At 49.6% G+C, this 17521-nt stretch overlaps 1 protein-coding gene across 1 annotated transcript in view; it reads right to left on the bottom strand.

Moving 5' to 3' along the window:
- Positions 1–17521, bottom strand: part of COG7 (component of oligomeric golgi complex 7) — a gene marked incomplete at both ends in the record, with an annotated part of 76452 nt that overhangs the window by 13534 nt on the left and 45397 nt on the right. The window contains 3 exons of the mRNA XM_080702291.1: positions 5324–5464; positions 8524–8710; positions 15243–15308. Coding sequence (XP_080558417.1) covers positions 5324–5464; positions 8524–8710; positions 15243–15308 — 394 coding nt within the window. The remainder of the gene's footprint in view (positions 1–5323; positions 5465–8523; positions 8711–15242; positions 15309–17521) is intronic.

Raw genomic sequence — 17521 nt, 5'->3', positions numbered from 1 at the left:
GACAGAAAGAGAGGAGAGAGAGGCTGGCCTACAGCCCAAAAGAGGTACAAAAGAGACCACATTGGATCTTGGATCTTGATTCAGTTAAGTGATGACATAAGACAACTGGAAATTTGAACACTGATGGGTGATATGTGGGTGATGTTAGGTGCTCTTTCTTTTTCCTTTGTAGGGGTGCTGTTATGGTATTATGGTTAGTTTTAGAGTCATTATATTTTGGATGGGATATATATATAAATATGTTGGCCAGGAGCTGGTCAGTGTTGAAGAAGGGTGATGTGTCTGTCTATGGGGTCCCTTTACACCTCTGCTTCTGCGTACCAGTGACAATTCCCATAATAAGAGACCTTTAAAGCCCGACTGGCCCCGGGGAGCCAGGGACTGGCTGGGGAGAGCGGCCGTCAGAACAGCGCTTTGTGAAGATGCTGCCGCGGCTCTGAGGTTGGAGTGAAGACGCAGGTCAAAGGTCCAAGTCAGTTCAGAGATGGCACGAGCCTGAGTGGGGTGCTGGCCAGGAGACAGGCAGATGACACACAGAAAAGGAAGGGACAGTGAGGCTGGGTGGCTTGCTAGCAAAGAGGGCACACAGAGAGAGCTGCAATGGCTACAGGCAGGGAAGCGGAGAGTTCTCCCGTGAGACCAGCTCTGAGCCAAACTCCAGGGTCTCTTGCTAAGTTACTGAGGGTCTCACCAAGTTGCTGAGGCTGGCCTTGAACCTGTAATCCTCCTGTCCCAGCCTCCTAAGTACTGGGATTACTCGGCATGTGCCACCATGCCTGGCTTTAGCAGACATCGTGGGGCAAATATCAGCATTGCTGCCTCCATCCATGGGAGAAGCGCGGTGGGCTGGAGGGCCGGGAAAGGCCTTGGAGGGAAGGCAGGAGGAGAAAGATGAGGAGTGATTGGGCACAGGAGAAAAGGAAAGAGTGGCGTAGAAAAGAAGTTTTGGGAAGGGCAAGAGAGTGTGGCTTGAATTAGTGAAAGGCTTAAAAACTGGCAGAAAGGGTACACTCAAAGAGGGCAACAGGGAAATGATGTGGAGTATTTTTTTTATTATTCAAGATTTATTTAAAATGTTCTCCAAATGGGCTTTTCTAGCCTTCTGTCATCATGTGATATAGATAAACGTCAATGATCTATTCTGAAATTGAATATCGTGTTGGTTTATAGTCTTATAATATAAAAGAGCAATACAATTTACCAGCAAATGTTAAAAGCAAACATCAGTGAGCAAGGTTTAGTTTTCAAATCCTTCAGGCCCAAGTGTTTGCCTTTGTATTGTGTGCTGGGTGCTGGCACTGAGAGAACCCCTTCTAATCTCCAGCGCGGCCTGGGTCTATTCCCAGCGGCCGGCGTGTTGTGGTGAAGCCTGGATGAGAAGGTGAAATCCCAGCGCTCAACGGCTCAGTCATAATAATGAACCCTGGAATGCAGAAGTAGAGGCAAGAGGGCCGGGGGGAAGCACCCACCTGTTCAGATGGGGAACTAAGATCGAGTAACTGGGGCGATTACAGCTGCAAGACAGAGGCAGTACCTTAAGCTTTGACAAAATAAAAATAATAAGAGTGTAAGGTTGAGTGTGGTGGCGCACGCTGGTAATCCCAGCATTCGGAGGCTGAGACAGGAGGATCAGGGTTCGAGGACAGCCTCCGCTACTTAGTGAGGCCCTCTGTAACTCAGTGAGACTCTGTTTCAAACAAAAAATAGGTCTGGGGTGTCTCTTGGAGGTAGAATGCCCCTGGGTTACATCCCCAGTACTGCAATGATGATGATGACGACGACGACGACAGCAGCAACCAAAGAAGAGCCACATAAGGAATGCCAAAGCCAGGCATGGTGCAACATGCTAAGTAACCTCAGTACTTGGGAGGCCGGGACAGGACGACTGCACGTTCAAGGCCAGCCTCAGCAAGGCAGCAAGACCCTCTGTGACTCAGCAAGACCCGATCAAAATTAAAAGGACTGGTGAGTGCTCCTGGGTTTAATCTCCAGTATGAGAGAGAGAGAGAGAGAGAGAGAGAGAGAGAGAGAGAGAGAGAGAGAGAGAGCGCGCGCGCGCGATCGCGGGCGGGCGCACCCTCAAGGGAGGGAGGGAGGGAGGGAGGGATGGGAAGAAGAAGAAGGAGGAGGAGGAGGAGGAGAGGAGAGGAGGAGAGAGAGGAGGGAGGAAGGGAGGGAGGGAGGGAGGGAGGAAGGAAGAAGAAGGAGGAGGAGGAGGAGGAGAGGAGAGAAGAGGAGGAGAGGGGGAGAAGGGAGAGGAGGGAGGAAGGGAGGAGAGGAGGAGAAAGAGAGAGAGGCTAATCCCCTCATCTCTCAGAGCAGGTGAATCAATATTGGTAACTAGGATGACCTGATCAAAATTATTAACAAAACGTTAATATTATTAACAAAATATATTAACAAAACATCACGACTCCAGTCTCATAAGAGTTCTTATAATCTTCTTTTCCTTAGCCTTGCAGAGATCTCCAGGGAGCTAGTCTCCCTTGTGATAAAAAAACGATTTCAAGTTCAACAATTCCGCCGGTCTACTTAGCTTCTCTTTCTTCCTGGGTCAATTAAAATTTATATTGTACACAACTTGTTCTTTAAAAACCAGCGTGTGAAATACAAGTCCACTTCTTCCTCTGAATCTCTGTGTATAACTACGGCTGCCTGTCAGCCTTCCATGTGTGTATGCGTAGGAACAAAAAGAAGTCCGGATTACTGGACATCAAATATTTACACAGATTATTTCTAGACAGTGCAATTTTGAAGAGGTTTCTTGCATTTTTCTTCATATTTTCCTATATTTCCTGAGTTTCTGATAACAAATATATATGATTTTTGTGTTAGTGTAGTACTGGGGATGAAACCCAGGGGCATTATACCTCTGAGTGACTCCCCAGCCCTATTTTTTATTCTTTTATTATTATTATTATTATTATTATTATTATTATTATTATTATTATGGTACTGGGGTTCCTGGAAGCCCTTCTACCTCTGGGCTACACTCCCAGATCTATTTTATATTTTTGAAACAGGGTCTCTTACGCCAGCATGGCTGGCTTCGAACCTGCGCGATCCTCCTGTCTCCGCCTCCCAAGCGCGGGGATTACAAGCGTGCACCACCACGCCAGGCATTCTTTATTTTTTGAAACAGGGCCTCAAAGTTGCAAAGGGCCTCACTAGGTAGCTGAGGTTGGTTTCAAACCTGCGCAATCCTCCTGTCTCAGCCTCCCAAATGCTGGGATTACAAGTGTGCACCACCATGCCCAGCCAAATATATATAATTTTTATTTTAAAAAAACAACTAAAGTCGGGTGTGGTGTTGCACGCTTGTAATTCCTGCACTTGGGAGGCAGAGACAGGTGATCGCATAGGTTCGAAGCCAGCCTTGCTGGCTTAAGAGATCCTGTTTCCAAATAAAATAATATAAAAATAGGCCTGGGACTGTAGCCCGGAGGTAGAAGGGTTCCATCCCCAGTAACCCCCCCAACACACACACCAACTAAGCCATTTATCTTAAAAAATGTGAATCACAGGAAGAAAGAAAACTACCATTTAAGCCAGGCATGGTGGCACATACTTGTGATCCCAGTGCTGGGGTGCTGAGGAGGAGCACAGGTTCCTGGCCAGCCTCAGCTATGTAGTGAGGCCCCCACAGGTTAGTGAAACTCTGCTTCAAAAATAAAAAATAGGGCTGGGGGTATGGCTTGGAGGTAGAATGCCCCTGGGTTCAATCCCCAGTAGAAAGAAAGAAAGAAAGAAAGAAAGAAAGAAAGAAAGAAAGAAAGAAAGAAAGGGAGAAAGAAAGAAAGGAGGTAGGTAGGTAAAGAAAGAAAGGAGGGGAGGGGGAGAGAAGGGAGGAAGTAGGCCAGCTAGCCACCACTTATTTATCATCTGTGTGACTGGTGCCATCTTAATTCTACCATATGTAAAATCTCACCGTCTTCACCCACCTATATGACGAGGATGACTGTACCTCCACAGTAAAGATGAGAAAAGTAACCTCAGCCTCACAATGCAAGGCGCACAGACGGGCCGGCCCCACCCCCTGCCAGGGGACCCCAGAGCCCTGCGCAGCGCCTCTGCTGCAGCTCTCCTCCGCCCTACCCTCCCTCCGTGCGGGGATGTAGTCTGCTTGGGGTCAACCCCACGGCACCTTCCAAAGAGTGCCAGCCACAGACTCTCCAGGCAGAGACCACGCAGTTAAACCGCATCATTTTCTGGATGGCGATTCTGGGAGCCGGAGAGGGGGTGACACTGACCACGGCCACACAGCGGCCCTTGACCCCTGGCCAGGCAGGCTTTCTGGAGGGCGGAGGAAAAGCACTTGGAATCATGCCGTGTGAGGGCTTGTTTCCTACACTAATACTCTTAGGTATTAAAGGCCCAAACCCGATCCTTTCCAAAAGACTGCCTGCCAAGAGAGGGTTCCAAAGGGACTAGAGGACGCTGCCCCATCCCACAATCCAAAAGGAATGTGGTGCAGTCTGGACTGGCAGAGACAGCAAGTGGAGAACAGGACGCCAGGCAAAGCCTCAGAAAGGAGTCGGCAGGAGACAGAAGGCGAGAGCGAGCGAGGCGGAGAGCGTGAGGCGCCAGGGGCAGCCCAACAGCGAAGCTCCCAAGGGAAGGACCCGCAGCCCCTTCAGAAGCATGAGATCAAATCTGACAGGGTGCCCTCCTGAGCAAAGGCCCAGAGCCAATTCTCCAGAAAGGCTTCCTGCGGCATGGAAACAATTCAGCCTCAGAACCCAGTGAGCTCAGCCACGCATGGTGCCGCACACCTGTCATCCCCGTCCTTGGGAGGCTGAGACAGGAGGATTGCAGGTTGGAAGCCAGCCTCAGCAACTTAGTGAGTCTCTCAGCAACCTAGAGAGACCTGGTTTCAAAACGCATTTTAAAAGGGGCTGGGGGTGTAGCCCAGAGGTAGATAGACTGCCTCTGGGTTCAATCCCCTCTACCACCAAAACAAAAAAACCAGACCACAGTTGGCTCTTCTGACTTGGCCTAACCTCCATGGCAGCAGCATGACGCTGCCTCCCTGCTCCCTGAGGAGGCAGGAGGCCGCCGATGCTGCCTAAGTGGGGGCAGGAGTCAAGCAGCATTCATAATCCTAGAAAACATGCTGAAAACAAAGCATGCGAGTAACTACGGTCCAGATAAGAAATTCCTGCTAAGCCATGAGTTAAAATGACCGAGCGACTCCCTGCAGCCCGGGAGAGTCAATGCAGGATCCCAGGCAAGCGGGGCGGGGGGGGGGTCAAGACGATGCTCAAGTGAGCTGAGGAAGAGGCAGGGCCTGGGGGGGTTGCCACGCGGAGGGTGGGGGACTCACCTCCATCTTGGACACGAGCAGCAGCTGCTGTTTGATGCGCAGGAAGACGGAGTCGAAGGCCAGCTGGTGGGCCTGCTGGTTGAGCCGAGTCAGGGCGGCCCGAGGCGCAGCCAGCAGCTGGTGATTACTGGACCCTTTTTCCTTGGACAAGAAAACACAAGAGCAGTTTGTGAGGCCCCGAATCCAACCAAGGTGTGGGCTGGTTGAACATGCTGAAAAGCCGCTGAGAGCAAAAGACGGAAAGGGGTTCTGGGCATGCGCGGTGCCCACAGCCGGCTGTGCCACATCTCCTGGGAACCAAGCTGAAGGGCAGATTCACAGGCTGCCCCAGGACCCGGACTCTCCATCTTTAAGGCACTTTCGCAGGTGATTGTGAGGCATCTGGACTCATTTGCTCGTGGACTGGCAGTTTAGGGGAAAAAAAAATTTTTTATTTTTTTGCAGTACTGGGGATGAAACCCAGGGGCATTCTACCTCTGAGCTACACTCCCAGACCCATTTTTTAGTCTTTTTATTTTTGAAACAGGATCTGAGTTGCAGAGGGTCTCACTAAGTAACTGAGGCTAGCCGTGAACCACAATCCTCCTATCTCAGCTTCCCAAATGCTGGGATTACAAGTGTGCACCACCACGTCCAGCCCCAGTTCAGGAAAGTTTAACCTGTGCCCATCCCTCAGGGATAGAGGGCGAGAAGCCTCAGCTCTGTACATCCACGTGAACGATGGACAGAGCCCTTCTTCCCAGGACGGCAGGTCAGTTATGCTCGGCCCAAAGCCAGACGTGCATAACCTCTATGAGTCCTAAGAATTCCAAACAGCTTGAGAAAATACAGAGATGGAAAACGTAACCTTAGTTTGCTATTATAAATGAACCGATTACAACAGACATAAATCAGATTAGCAATAAAGATAAACAGAGCTGCTTTAACCTAATCTCAGGAGCATGGATGAATGCGCTTACAGAATTGCTTTAAGAAGCCTGTTTGTCAGGCTCAAATGTGGCCAGTTGGTGGGCCAAGGTACAGAGAGACAAGGAGACCCTGGGGGGCCGCCGCGGGGCCTCAGACGTGTCCAGCCTCGCTGTGCAGTTCAGCCCCAGCGCCCCAGGCCAGTCAGGAGAACTCTAGATTACATCTGGTGGTGCAGAAATAGCAACATCTCCTCCAACAGAGCGAGGGTCAAACCAGACCAGGGAGGTGGGAAGGTCCCGGGACGGATGCCCACGGCCCTCTTACAACCCTGGGGCCATTTCCAGGAAGCGGTTGACTCATTTGCTGTGAGTTTCTCCTGTCCCTGGACCCAAGAGGCCTAAAGCTCAAAGTCAAAGGCAGCTCTATGACGGCCAAACTAAGACTTCAAGGAAAAAGCAGGAGGGAACGTGGACCACCACGTCCTCCCGCCTCCCGTGGAGGAGCCTCGGGAAGGAGTGACTTCTCCAACTGCTGGCCTGGGTGCTCTTTTGTGGCTATGGCCTGCCTGCTTATCCTGGCCCGCTGCCATTCCGTAAAGGGGACCGTCCCTGCGTAGGGTCAGGGGCTCCCAGCCCCGCCGGCCCAAGCTCCACTCTGGAGTGAAGTACATCAGGGATCCCGGTTGCTGGTCTCTAAGGCCCTATTTCCCAGCCTGGTTTTCATCAGTAATGAAGACTCATCTAAAGCCAGGCATGGTGGTGTACACCAGAAATTCAAGTACTCAGGAGACTGAGACAGGAGGATCACAGGTTCAAGGTCAGCCTCAGGAATTTAGCATGGCCCTCAGGAACTTAGTGAGATCCTGTTTCAAAATCAAAAATAAAGCTGAGCATAGCGGCACATGCCTGTAATCTCAGTACTCAGAAGGCTGAGCCAGGAGGATTGCAGGTAAGGCCAGCCTCAGCAATTTAGCAAGGCCCTCAGAAACTTGGTGAGACCCTATTTCAAAAACAAAGAATAAACTAGGCATGGTGGTGCACACTTGTAATCCCAGCATTCGGGAGGCTTGGACCGGAGGATCGTGGTTCGCCGACAGCCTCAGCTACTTAGTGAGGCCATCTGCAACTCAGTGAGACCCGGTTTCAAAATAAAGAATAAAAAATAGGGCAGGGGGTATAGCTCGGAGGTCGAATGCCCCTGGGTTCCATCCCCAGACTCGCAAAAAAAAATTTAAAAAATTAAAAAAATTAAAAAAATAAAGAATTAAAAATAGGCTGGGCGTGGTGGACCATGCTTGTAATCCCAGCATTCAGGAGGTGGAGACTGGAGGATGGTAGTTCGCGGACAGCCTCAGCTACTTAGGCCGCTGGCAACTCAGTGAGACCCTATTTCAAAAAATATAAAGACTGAAAAACAGGACCGGGGATGTAGCTCGGAGGTAGAATGCCCCTGTGTTCCATCCCCAGTACCGCAAAAAAAAAAAAAAAAGAGCTGGGGGTGTGGCTCATAGATGTAGGATGTCCCTGGGTTCAATCTCCTAATACTGCAAAAAAAGGAAGGAAGGAAGGAAAGAAAGAAAGAAAGAATAGAGCTGGGGTAGTAGTTTGGAGGTAGAATGCCTCTGCATTCAATCCCCAGGACTAAAAAATAAAAAAATAAAAAAATAAACTCATCATAAATGAGAAAAGTGGAGGCAGGTGTGGTGGTGCACACTTGTAATCAATCCCAGCATTCGGGAGCCTGAGACAGGAGGATCGCAGGTTCCTGGCCAGCCTCCGCTACTTAGTGAGGCCCTCCACAATTTAGTGAGATTCTATTTCAAAAATAAAGAATTAGGGCCAGGCGTGGTGGCGCACGCTTGTAATCTCCACGCTTGGGAGGCAGAGACAGGAGGATCGCACAGGTTCGAAGCCAGCCACGGGTGCTGGCTTAGGAGACCCTGTTTCAAAAAAAAAAAAAAAAGTAAAAATAGGTCTGGGAGTGTAGCCAGAGGTAGAAGGGCTTCCAGGAACCCAAATACCACCAAAAAAAAAAAAAAAAAAGAATTAAAAATAGGGCTGGGGGTGTAGCTCAGAGGTAAAATGCCTCTGAGTTCAATTCTCAGTACCCATAAATAAATAAATAAATAAATAAATAAATAAATAAATAAATAAATAAAAATGGGAAAAGTGACAGCAGGCCATGCCACGGCCCAGGACCCACATGCAGGGCCAGAACGCCTGGCACCCAGAGAGGGTGATTGACAGGGACGTGCTTTCATTTGCAAGAATGCCATCCGTCTGGTCTCATACCTTGAGGGTATAAAGTGTTTCCATTAAGCTGGCATACTCAGCGGGGTTATCTTTCTGGAGGTAATTGTATTCCTGCCATGGGTTCTTGGCGGAGCTCTTCTTGTCTGTCGAGATGCTATCCTGTAAACCTGCCAGGCTCCGAGGGCTGTAGGAGTCAGACAGATACTTCCCAGCTGTGGACAAAATCCTGTGAGAAGAGCGATGACTATTAGGCCCCGAGCTATTTGTGTGGAATTTTCTTCTCTGCACACACAGATCGATCCCTCCTAGAGCACAGGATATCCTTGTGAGGCAGACTGATTTAAGGCCCAGTTCACAAGGAAATGAAGATATCCTCCATCATGTGGGAGTGAGCTGGACCTCGGGTGCTCACAGAGGTGTTACTATTTCCTATTCACCAGTCACGCCAACAGGTGATGCCACCCTCCGAAAATGCCAGTCTGCCTGCCCAAGGGCAGCTCTCAGTTTACCACCACCCGGGACACTGACTGCACATCCTACATAGACCTTTTTTTTTTTCTTGGTGGTACTGGGACTGAACCCAGGGACATTCTACCTCTGAGCCACACCCCCACACCTCTTTTATTTTTTCATTGGAAATAGGGTCTCACTAAGTGGCGGAGGGCTCACTAAGTGGCTCAGGCTGGCCTCAAATCTACAATCCACTTGTCCCAGCCTCCCAGGTACTGGGTTACAAGCGTGCACCCTGGACCTTTCTTGTGATATGAACATCACAGTGTGGAGTGGCCGGAGGCCAGGCTGAGCCACCAGCACCGCAGTCACAGAGGTCCCTGTGCGTGTGGCTGCGTGGTGCTGGTGATCGAGGGCACTGCAAAGTTTACTTTTGTGGCTTACGTGCAACAGAGAAGTCTACTGAGAGAAGCTGGTGCTTTCCAATTTCTTCGAGAAAGAAAAACACCTAGCAGATGTGCTCTGATTATCCACCTCTGGAACTGCTGGGGAAGTGGAATCTCTACCTCCAACAAAAATGCCTGCCCCCTCACGCTGCCGATTTCTTCCTCCTCGCCCTTAGCGCACCATTACCGTTCAGCCTCCACCCTGAAACGCATGCAGAATTATAGAAAAGGAGACAAAGTACACCCCAAATGTGGCTAAGTCCCTGGTTATGTAATTTCTTATGAAAAAAGGGCAGTTTTGAGGTCACGCTCGCTTTTTCAAAGACAGATCCCAAGTTTGCCAAGGAATGCCTGGGCTTGCAAGGCATCCTGGGGCAGAGGCCTCATCAGAGCCACTGCGGCCCGGAGCTGGCTGGGTCTTCTGTCTGCCAAGTGGTGACCTGTCCCTGCCACCAGCTTCTGATCTTCCTCTGCTTCTTGTCAATCAGAGAAGCCTTCCAAACACTTGCCCTTCTTCTAGTCCTTTGTTCAACCTATTCAGTCCTTTTATTTCTTTATCTTTTTTTTTTTTTTTTTTTTGGTTGTTATTGTTCCGGGGATTGAGCCCAGAGACTACCTCTGAGCTGTATCCCAGCCCTTCTTTATTTTAGCTTTGAAACAGGGTCTTTCTAGGTTGCTGAGAGTTTTGCTAAGTTGCTGAGTTGGCCTTGACCTGTGATCTTCCTTCCTCTCTCCTTCCTTCCCTCCTCCCTCCCCTCTCTCTTTTTTTACACTCCCACCCAATTTTTATCCTCTTTTTTTTTTTTTTTTTTGCAGTACTGGAGATGGAACCCAGGGGCATTCTATCTCCAGGCTGTACCCCAGACCTATTTTTTTATTCTGTATTTTGAAACAGAGTCTAAGTTGCAAAGCGCCTCACTAAGTAGCTGAGGCTGTCTGCAAACCACAAGCCTCCTGTCTCAGCCTCCCAAATTCCTGCACCACCACGCCCGCCCGGCTCCTTTATTTTGAAACAGGGTCTCACTAAGCTGAGAAGGGCCTCACTAAGTTGCTGAGGCTGGCTGCAAACCTGTGATCCTCCCGTCTCAGCCTCCCAAGTGCTAGGATTGCGGGTATGTGCCACCATGTCAGGTTTGTTTTTTTTAACTTCAACACAGGGTCTCCCTAAGTTGCTGAGGCTGTCTTTGAATCTGTGATCCTCTTGTCTCAGCCACCCAAGTATTGGGATCACAGGCCTATGTCACCATACCCAGTCTTAATCAGTCCTCCTAAGGGTTAGCAGAGTGATCCTTCCACAAGGCATATCTGATTTTGTGCCCCCCAGGGCTGGTGCCAGAGCCTGTCCTCAGCCAGGTGGCCCTCCCCAAGCCCCTGGCACCGCCTCTCCTCCCTGCAGCCTGCTGCCGCTGTTGTGCACCCAGGACACGCTGCTCACGTCTCGCCCACCCGAGGAGGACAGGACACCGTGTTCTTCATCTCTGAACTCCCGGCCCCTCACGTGGTGCTCAGGTGTGCTGAATGATGGGTAACCCCGCGCCCGGTGGCCGGCGAGGCGAGGGCTAAGCTGTCAGCACGGCCTCCGGAGCCAGCTCTCCTCCGAGCTCTCCCAGGGAAGTTACCTCACCGCATCACGGAAACTAGCTACGCTGAGAAAGTCTTGAGGAGTAAAGACCAGTTTCAAAGGTCAGGATAAATACAACCCCAAAGAACTAATGGTGGCTGGGCAGAGTGGCGCACGCCTGTAGTCCCAGTTCTTGAGAGGCTGAGACAGGAGGATCACAGGTTGGAGGCCAGCACGTGGTGATTTAGCAGGACCCTGCCTTGAAATAAAAAAATAAAAAGGACTGAGAGTATAGGTCAGTGACTAGCACGCCCGGGTTCAAGCCCTGGTACCACAAACAAACAAACTGGAGGCCTTTCTTCCAGCTTCCTCCTCATGTACACATCAGCGGGGGACTGGTCAGTACCGCTGATCTCCTGTGTGAGCTGAGTGTTAACTAAGCCCCATCAAAAAAAAAAAAAAAGCTTCCTCACCACTGTAAAGCGCTTTGAGCTAGGATGGGACTAGAGATGAAAAATACAGCCCTTACCCTCAAGAAGCTCAGACTGGCAGAGGAGTTTGACACGTGCCATACCAGGAGGAGGCAAGTGTACGCTGGTGGAATGCTACAATTCCATCTATTTCCAGCAGGCGCGGTGGCACACACCTGTGATCCCAGTACTTGGGAGGCTAAGACAGGAGGATTGCAGGTTCAAGGCTAGCCTCAGCAACAGTTCTATTCGCTCAATTCACGCCCTTTTCATGACAAGTTATTACCCACTGCTCAGCCATGGAAAGGTGAACATCTGCACTGGATTTCCATTTCTACTCAGGCCTTTTTCTAGTGAAAATCCAGATGCTCCTGCACTTACAGTGGGGTTCTGTCCTGACATAACTTTCAGAGGTTGAGAACATCCTAAGTGCAAAGTGCATTTGTTACCGGCCCTCCCAGCTCAGCAACAGAGCGTGGGGCAGAGTATGGACCGCTCCCCACCCCACTGGGTGGCCGAGAGGTTGCTGAGCCTCACTGACGCCGCCCAGCCTTGCAGGAGAGAATTGTAGCCTGATGATCACTAGCCCAAAAAAGATCAAATCCAAAACTCACAGTGCTGTTTCTACTGAAGGTAAATCCCTTTTGCACCACCATAAGGTTGCAAAATTATAAGCAGAGCCATCATAAACTAGGGACCTTCTGTGCCAGTGTTCCAAAGTAAGAGGCAGACAGCAGGAACAAACAGATGAACCACAGCAATCTCCCCGCATCTCACCCAAGCTGCCCAGGACAAGAGAAGTCTCCCAGGGGACACCAGCCCAGCCCTGCTTTACTCAGCCCATAAATCATGAAATCGTCCCCTCAGCGCCACTTTGGAGCTGCGGCTGCCTCTGCCACCTGTGGGGAGTGGTCCTGGCAGGAGCCTTGGTTCTGCGGGCGAGATTGGTGCAGAGATAAGATAAGCTTTATAGGCCGCTACCACACAGGCTGTGCTGCTCCAGGCAGGGGCACAGATGGTGACCTCCCTTCCAGGCGGTGCTCCGGGATGACGTCACCTCCTCCAGGGCTCTCGCCAGAGTGGAGCCCGTGCTGCTTCTTTCTGGGCTGCAGAGTGCAGCTGGAAGGCCCATCCTTTAGCCATATGTCCCCATCCTTCCTTCCCAATGGAAGAGAGAAGAGGAAGGAAAATCTCTATGTTCTGGGGAGAAAAGGTGTGTGACCAAGACACTCAAGAAATGCCATTCGAAGGGCAGGCGTGTGGGGCGACACTCAGACTCAACATGCAGCTGGCAGCAAGGTTCAAATCAGTGCCCTCAGACACAGCTCACTCAAAAATGTCTTACCGCCGGGCGTGGTGGCGCACGCTTGTAATCCCCGCACTTGGGAGGCGGAGACAGGAGGATCGCGCAGGTTCGAAGCCAGCCGCGCGCGCTGGCTTAGGAGACCCTGTTTCCAAAATGAAAATGTAAAAAATAGGTCTGGGATTATAGCCCGGAGGTAGAAGGGCTTCCAGGAACCCCAGTACCACCAGAAAAAACAAAAAACAAACAAACAAAAAAAAACAAAAATGTCTTACCATAAAAAGCTATTACCTATGCCAAAATCTGTGTCTTAGTGCCCTTTTTTCTGTAAAATCTGGGAATAAGAATAATACTTACCTCTTCAGCCACTGGGAGGGTTAATGAGTTAATTCACATAAAGTCTTAATGTCAGAGCTCAATACCTCTTACAAAGTGGGGAGGGGGGCTGGGCGCAGTGGCAGATGCCTGTAATCCCAGCTGCTCAGGAGGCTGAGGCAGGGTCATAAGTTCAAGACCAGCCTGGGAGACTTAGTGAGACCCTGTTTCAAAATGAAATAAAAAGAGCCGGGCGTGGTGGCGCACGCTTGTGATTCCCGCAGTTGGGAGGCTGAGAAAGGAGGATCGCACAGGTTCGAAGCCAGCCTCAGCTACTGACTGAGGCTCTCAGCAACTTAGTGAGACCCTGTTTCCAAATAAAGTATAAAATAGGTCTGGAGTATAGCCCAGAGGTAGAAAAGTCCCTGGGCTTCACCCCCAGTACCACACACACACACAAAATAAAATGAAATAAAAAAGACTGGGGATGTAGCTCGGCGGTAGAGCACTTGCCTAGCATGTGCCAAGCCCTGGGTTTAATACCAAGTAACACACATGCGCGCATGTGCGCGCGCGCGCACACACACACACACACACACACACACACACATACACACACACATACACACACATGAAGACTATTAATGTTTTCTGGGAGTAGAATGATTTTTTTCTTTTGGTCCTGGGAGTTCACCCACCATTGTTCTACTACCAAGCTATAACCCCAGCCCTTTTAATTTTTTATTTTGAAATGGAATCATACTAGGTTGCTGAGAGCCTTGCTACGTTGCTGAGCTGGTCCTGAACCTGAGATCCTCCTGCCTCAGCCTCCCAAGTACTAGGATTATGGACATGTGCCACTGTGCATGGAAGAAAAACTTTTAGGGTGAGTAAACTTTCAGTTTTTATTTTACATACTTGTGTGCTATTTTGATTTTTACAATTAACAATTACAGATTAAGAAAAAATGTGCCACATTCATGTCTTTTAACTTTGTAAGTACTAAATTTTCACCTCCTCCTGGGAGTCCTCCATGACCATCCCGGATCTACCTACCTACCTCCTGCCGGTAGGAGGCTCCGGAGAGCAAGCAGGTACGTGCACAGGGGTGGTGGTGCCATGACTTCTTTTATATTATTTACACACACTCCATTGGAAACCTGTACTGCTTTGGTTTTACTTGCTCCAGGAAGTCACCAAGTCCTGGGCTGTTCAAGATTCCTAACAGCTGCTCCCCCTCTAGCATGTGGCAAGACTTTACCCATGATGAGAAGCATCATGAAAACTGACTTAAAAGCAGTCTGTGGGCTAAGAAGTGAGGGAAGACAGAGAGCCGTGGCAAGACACGGCCCGCGGAGGGCAGACCAGTGCCCGCTGAACCTCCTCTCTCAGCAGCTCACCCTGACTTCCCATCCGGTTCCCACTGGGCCTCAGCTTTCATTTCACTTAGTATATATTTTTTTAAAAAATCAGCCAGAGATAAATTTAGGACGGTGAAGAACCTCCCAAGAAGAAGACCCAATGACAGCCACCAGTGCCTCAAACAAGTCTGTATGATCAGACCTGGCCCTTTCTAAGGATTAGAGAAATCGACCACACCATGGCAACGAGGGATTTAGCTGGAGGAAAGAAGGAAACTTGGGAAGCTTTGAGGTGGAAAAGGGTCTGAACAGGGCTACCTGGGGGCAACATAAGAGCCCCATAGCATCAGAGGAGAGGAGAAGAGCAGGGACTTTTCTTAGAGCAGAGGCAGAGTTCTGCCTTGACACACATGACCTGGGCGGCACCGAGTTCTGCTGCAGGAGCGGAAGGCAAGCTGCCGGGGTTAATCCCGGTTCTGTGGGACAGCCCCGCGGCCTTACTCACCCTGTAACACTGTGTCCATGGGGAAATTCATTCTGGGCCCAATAACTGGCTGGCAAACAATCAGTGGGAGCCCAGCCCATTCGTAATTTGGAAACACCGTGTACCGTTTCCTCCTTGAGTCTGAGACCTCTGTATCCAACCCAAAGCATGTGAGCACTGCCAAGCAGGCCCGAGCCTTGCCCTTGTTAGGCGCTCAATAAATGTTTAATGATGACAATCATGGCACCTGTGTCCGGTACAGACAGTCCAGCTTTCAGATGTGACCAGGCGCTGCCCTTGCTGTACTGTGTACAGGATCAAGTTCCTCCCAACCGGGCACCCCGGAACCCATGGACACCCTCTCTTACCTGTTTGCTAGCTGCTGCTCAAAGTCCCCGCACTGCCGCAGGAGCTCTCCGCAGGTGGTTATTATCCTAAGCAAGACAAAAGGCACTTCAAGCTCAGGTCCCTGGAATGCCAACATTTACAGGGCAAACACTGTCTCATTCATAAAAATTCTAACTATTTGCTCCTTTTGGTGGTGTGGCATCGGGAGAAAGTTGTTAACCATTTGCTGGCCCACCTGCAATGTTTCATTAACTGGTAATTGACATATAAGAGCAATGCTGGTCCCTTCGAATAGCTGCCATGTTGCTAGCCTATTTTTTTTTTTTTGGTGGTACTGGGGGTGGAACCCCGAGGCTTTCTACCTCCGGGCTATACTCCCAGACCTATTTTTTTTAATATATTTTATTTGGAAACAGGGGCTCACTAAGTTGCTGAGAGCCTCACTAAGTAGCTGAGGCTGGCTTCGAACCTGCGCGATCCTCCTGTCTCAGCCTCCCAAGCGCGGGGATTACAAGCGTGCGCCACTAAGCCCGGCAAGCCTCTCTACTTTGAATCACAATTCTATCTAACTTCACCTCAAATAATTTTACATTTCAAAAGTATTTGGTCTCTTTGTCTTTGAGAAAATAGGCTGGTTTTCATGTATAATTTTAAAATCAAATTATATTACTTATAATGTGTTAGACGCTTGCTATTTGCAAGACAGAGAAAATTGTTTTGATACTAGAAGTCTCTCTCCCTCTGATCATGTGAAAGGCAGATGAAGATTAAGCCATTTGCTTCTCAGAGATAAGCCTGAGAGATCTTCATGTCTATATTAATAATCCTTTAATTTTCAAGGAATTTTATGTCAGACCTCAGACTCCAGCCTCTGAGTCCTTCAACACCAAACTCATAATGTCAGGACAAATCTAAGGATTAAAAACATCTTAAGTCTAGTTAACTTTTAACTTTCTCTGAAAGTGCCTATCATCACCCAGGTATCTAGGCATTCCATCATAAGAAAGGTTTATGAGAAACTAAAATATTCCAATGGCCTCAGGGGCAACAGGGCAAACTGGTGCAGAGTGTTTCCCAGTACGCTCAGCCACCACAGACGATGGGGATACAGTGAGCCTCTAGAACAGCAACTTTCATTTATTTTATCTTATTTTTGCAGGTCTGGGGATGGAACCCAGGGACATTCGACCTCCAGCTACACCCCCTGCCCTATTTTTTATTCTTTATTTTGAAACAGGGTCTCATTGAGTTGCAAAGAGCCTCACTAAGTAGCTGAGGCTGTCCACAAACTGCGATCCTCCAGTCTCATCCTCCCCAATGCTGGGATTACAAGCGTGCGCCACCATACCTGGCTAGCAACTTTCATTTTTAAAAAGTTTGGAAGAGAATGCATGAGGTAAGAATACAAAATGGTCCTGATGGTCCTGGACCTGCCCTGACAGCCCTCAGTGGGCCTGGCACGTGTCGCCACACCGCACGTTACATGTGTCAGGGGTACCCAAGGCCAGAAGGCAGGCAAGAAATGTTAAGTGGCTGAAGTAGGCCAGGTGAAGAGCTGCTTGCTTCATTAGATTGTATGTCCATGCAGAAAACAAACGTCTAGATCTCTCTTTATCTCAGCTTAGTAGCACCATTGTCAGGCCACTGGTAAGCAGAGAGAACCACAGTACAACAGAGAACACGACCACATCTACCCGGCCTCACTGCCAGCCCCAGATCGCCGTGACAACGCAGGCCCAGCTGTACCAGAGCTTCCGATTTTGTAGGCAACATCAGAACTCTGGATTATATTAAATCTGGTTTTGAAATGTTGGCAATGACTCCAATTTTTTAAAAATGCTATGATAAAAAAAAGCAGGTCTGGCTGGGCGTGGTGGTGCAGGCTTGTAATCCCTGCGCTTGGGAGGCGGAGACAGGAGGATCGCGCAGGTTCGAAGCCAGCCATGCTGGCTTAAGAGACCCTGTTTCCAAATAAAAACATAAAAATAGGTTCGGGAGTGTAGCCTGGAGGTAGAAGGGCTTCCAGGAACCCCAGTACCACAAAAAAAAAAAAAAAAAAAAAAAAAGGCAGGTCTATAGGGCAAATTTGGCCATGGGCCAGCTGTCTGTACTCTCTGACTGGACATGTCAAGGGCTGCCTGGTCATGGGCCACTGCTGACTATACTCCCACCAGCCTCAGGAGTTGGGGCAACTGGGTGCCCACTAGCGGTCCAGGGTCATACAGGATGCCCAGAATCTGGCTGTTGGCAATGACTTGAGAGGGTGAGCTCGGTGCCTTTCACTGAGCTTCTGTGTGAC

The sequence above is a fragment of the Muscardinus avellanarius genome, assembly GCF_963383645.1.
Source record: "Muscardinus avellanarius genome assembly, chromosome: 10".
NCBI lineage: Eukaryota > Metazoa > Chordata > Mammalia > Rodentia > Gliridae > Muscardinus > Muscardinus avellanarius.
Note: the sequence above shows the minus strand (reverse complement) of the source record. Positions and strands in the feature narration are given on the sequence as shown.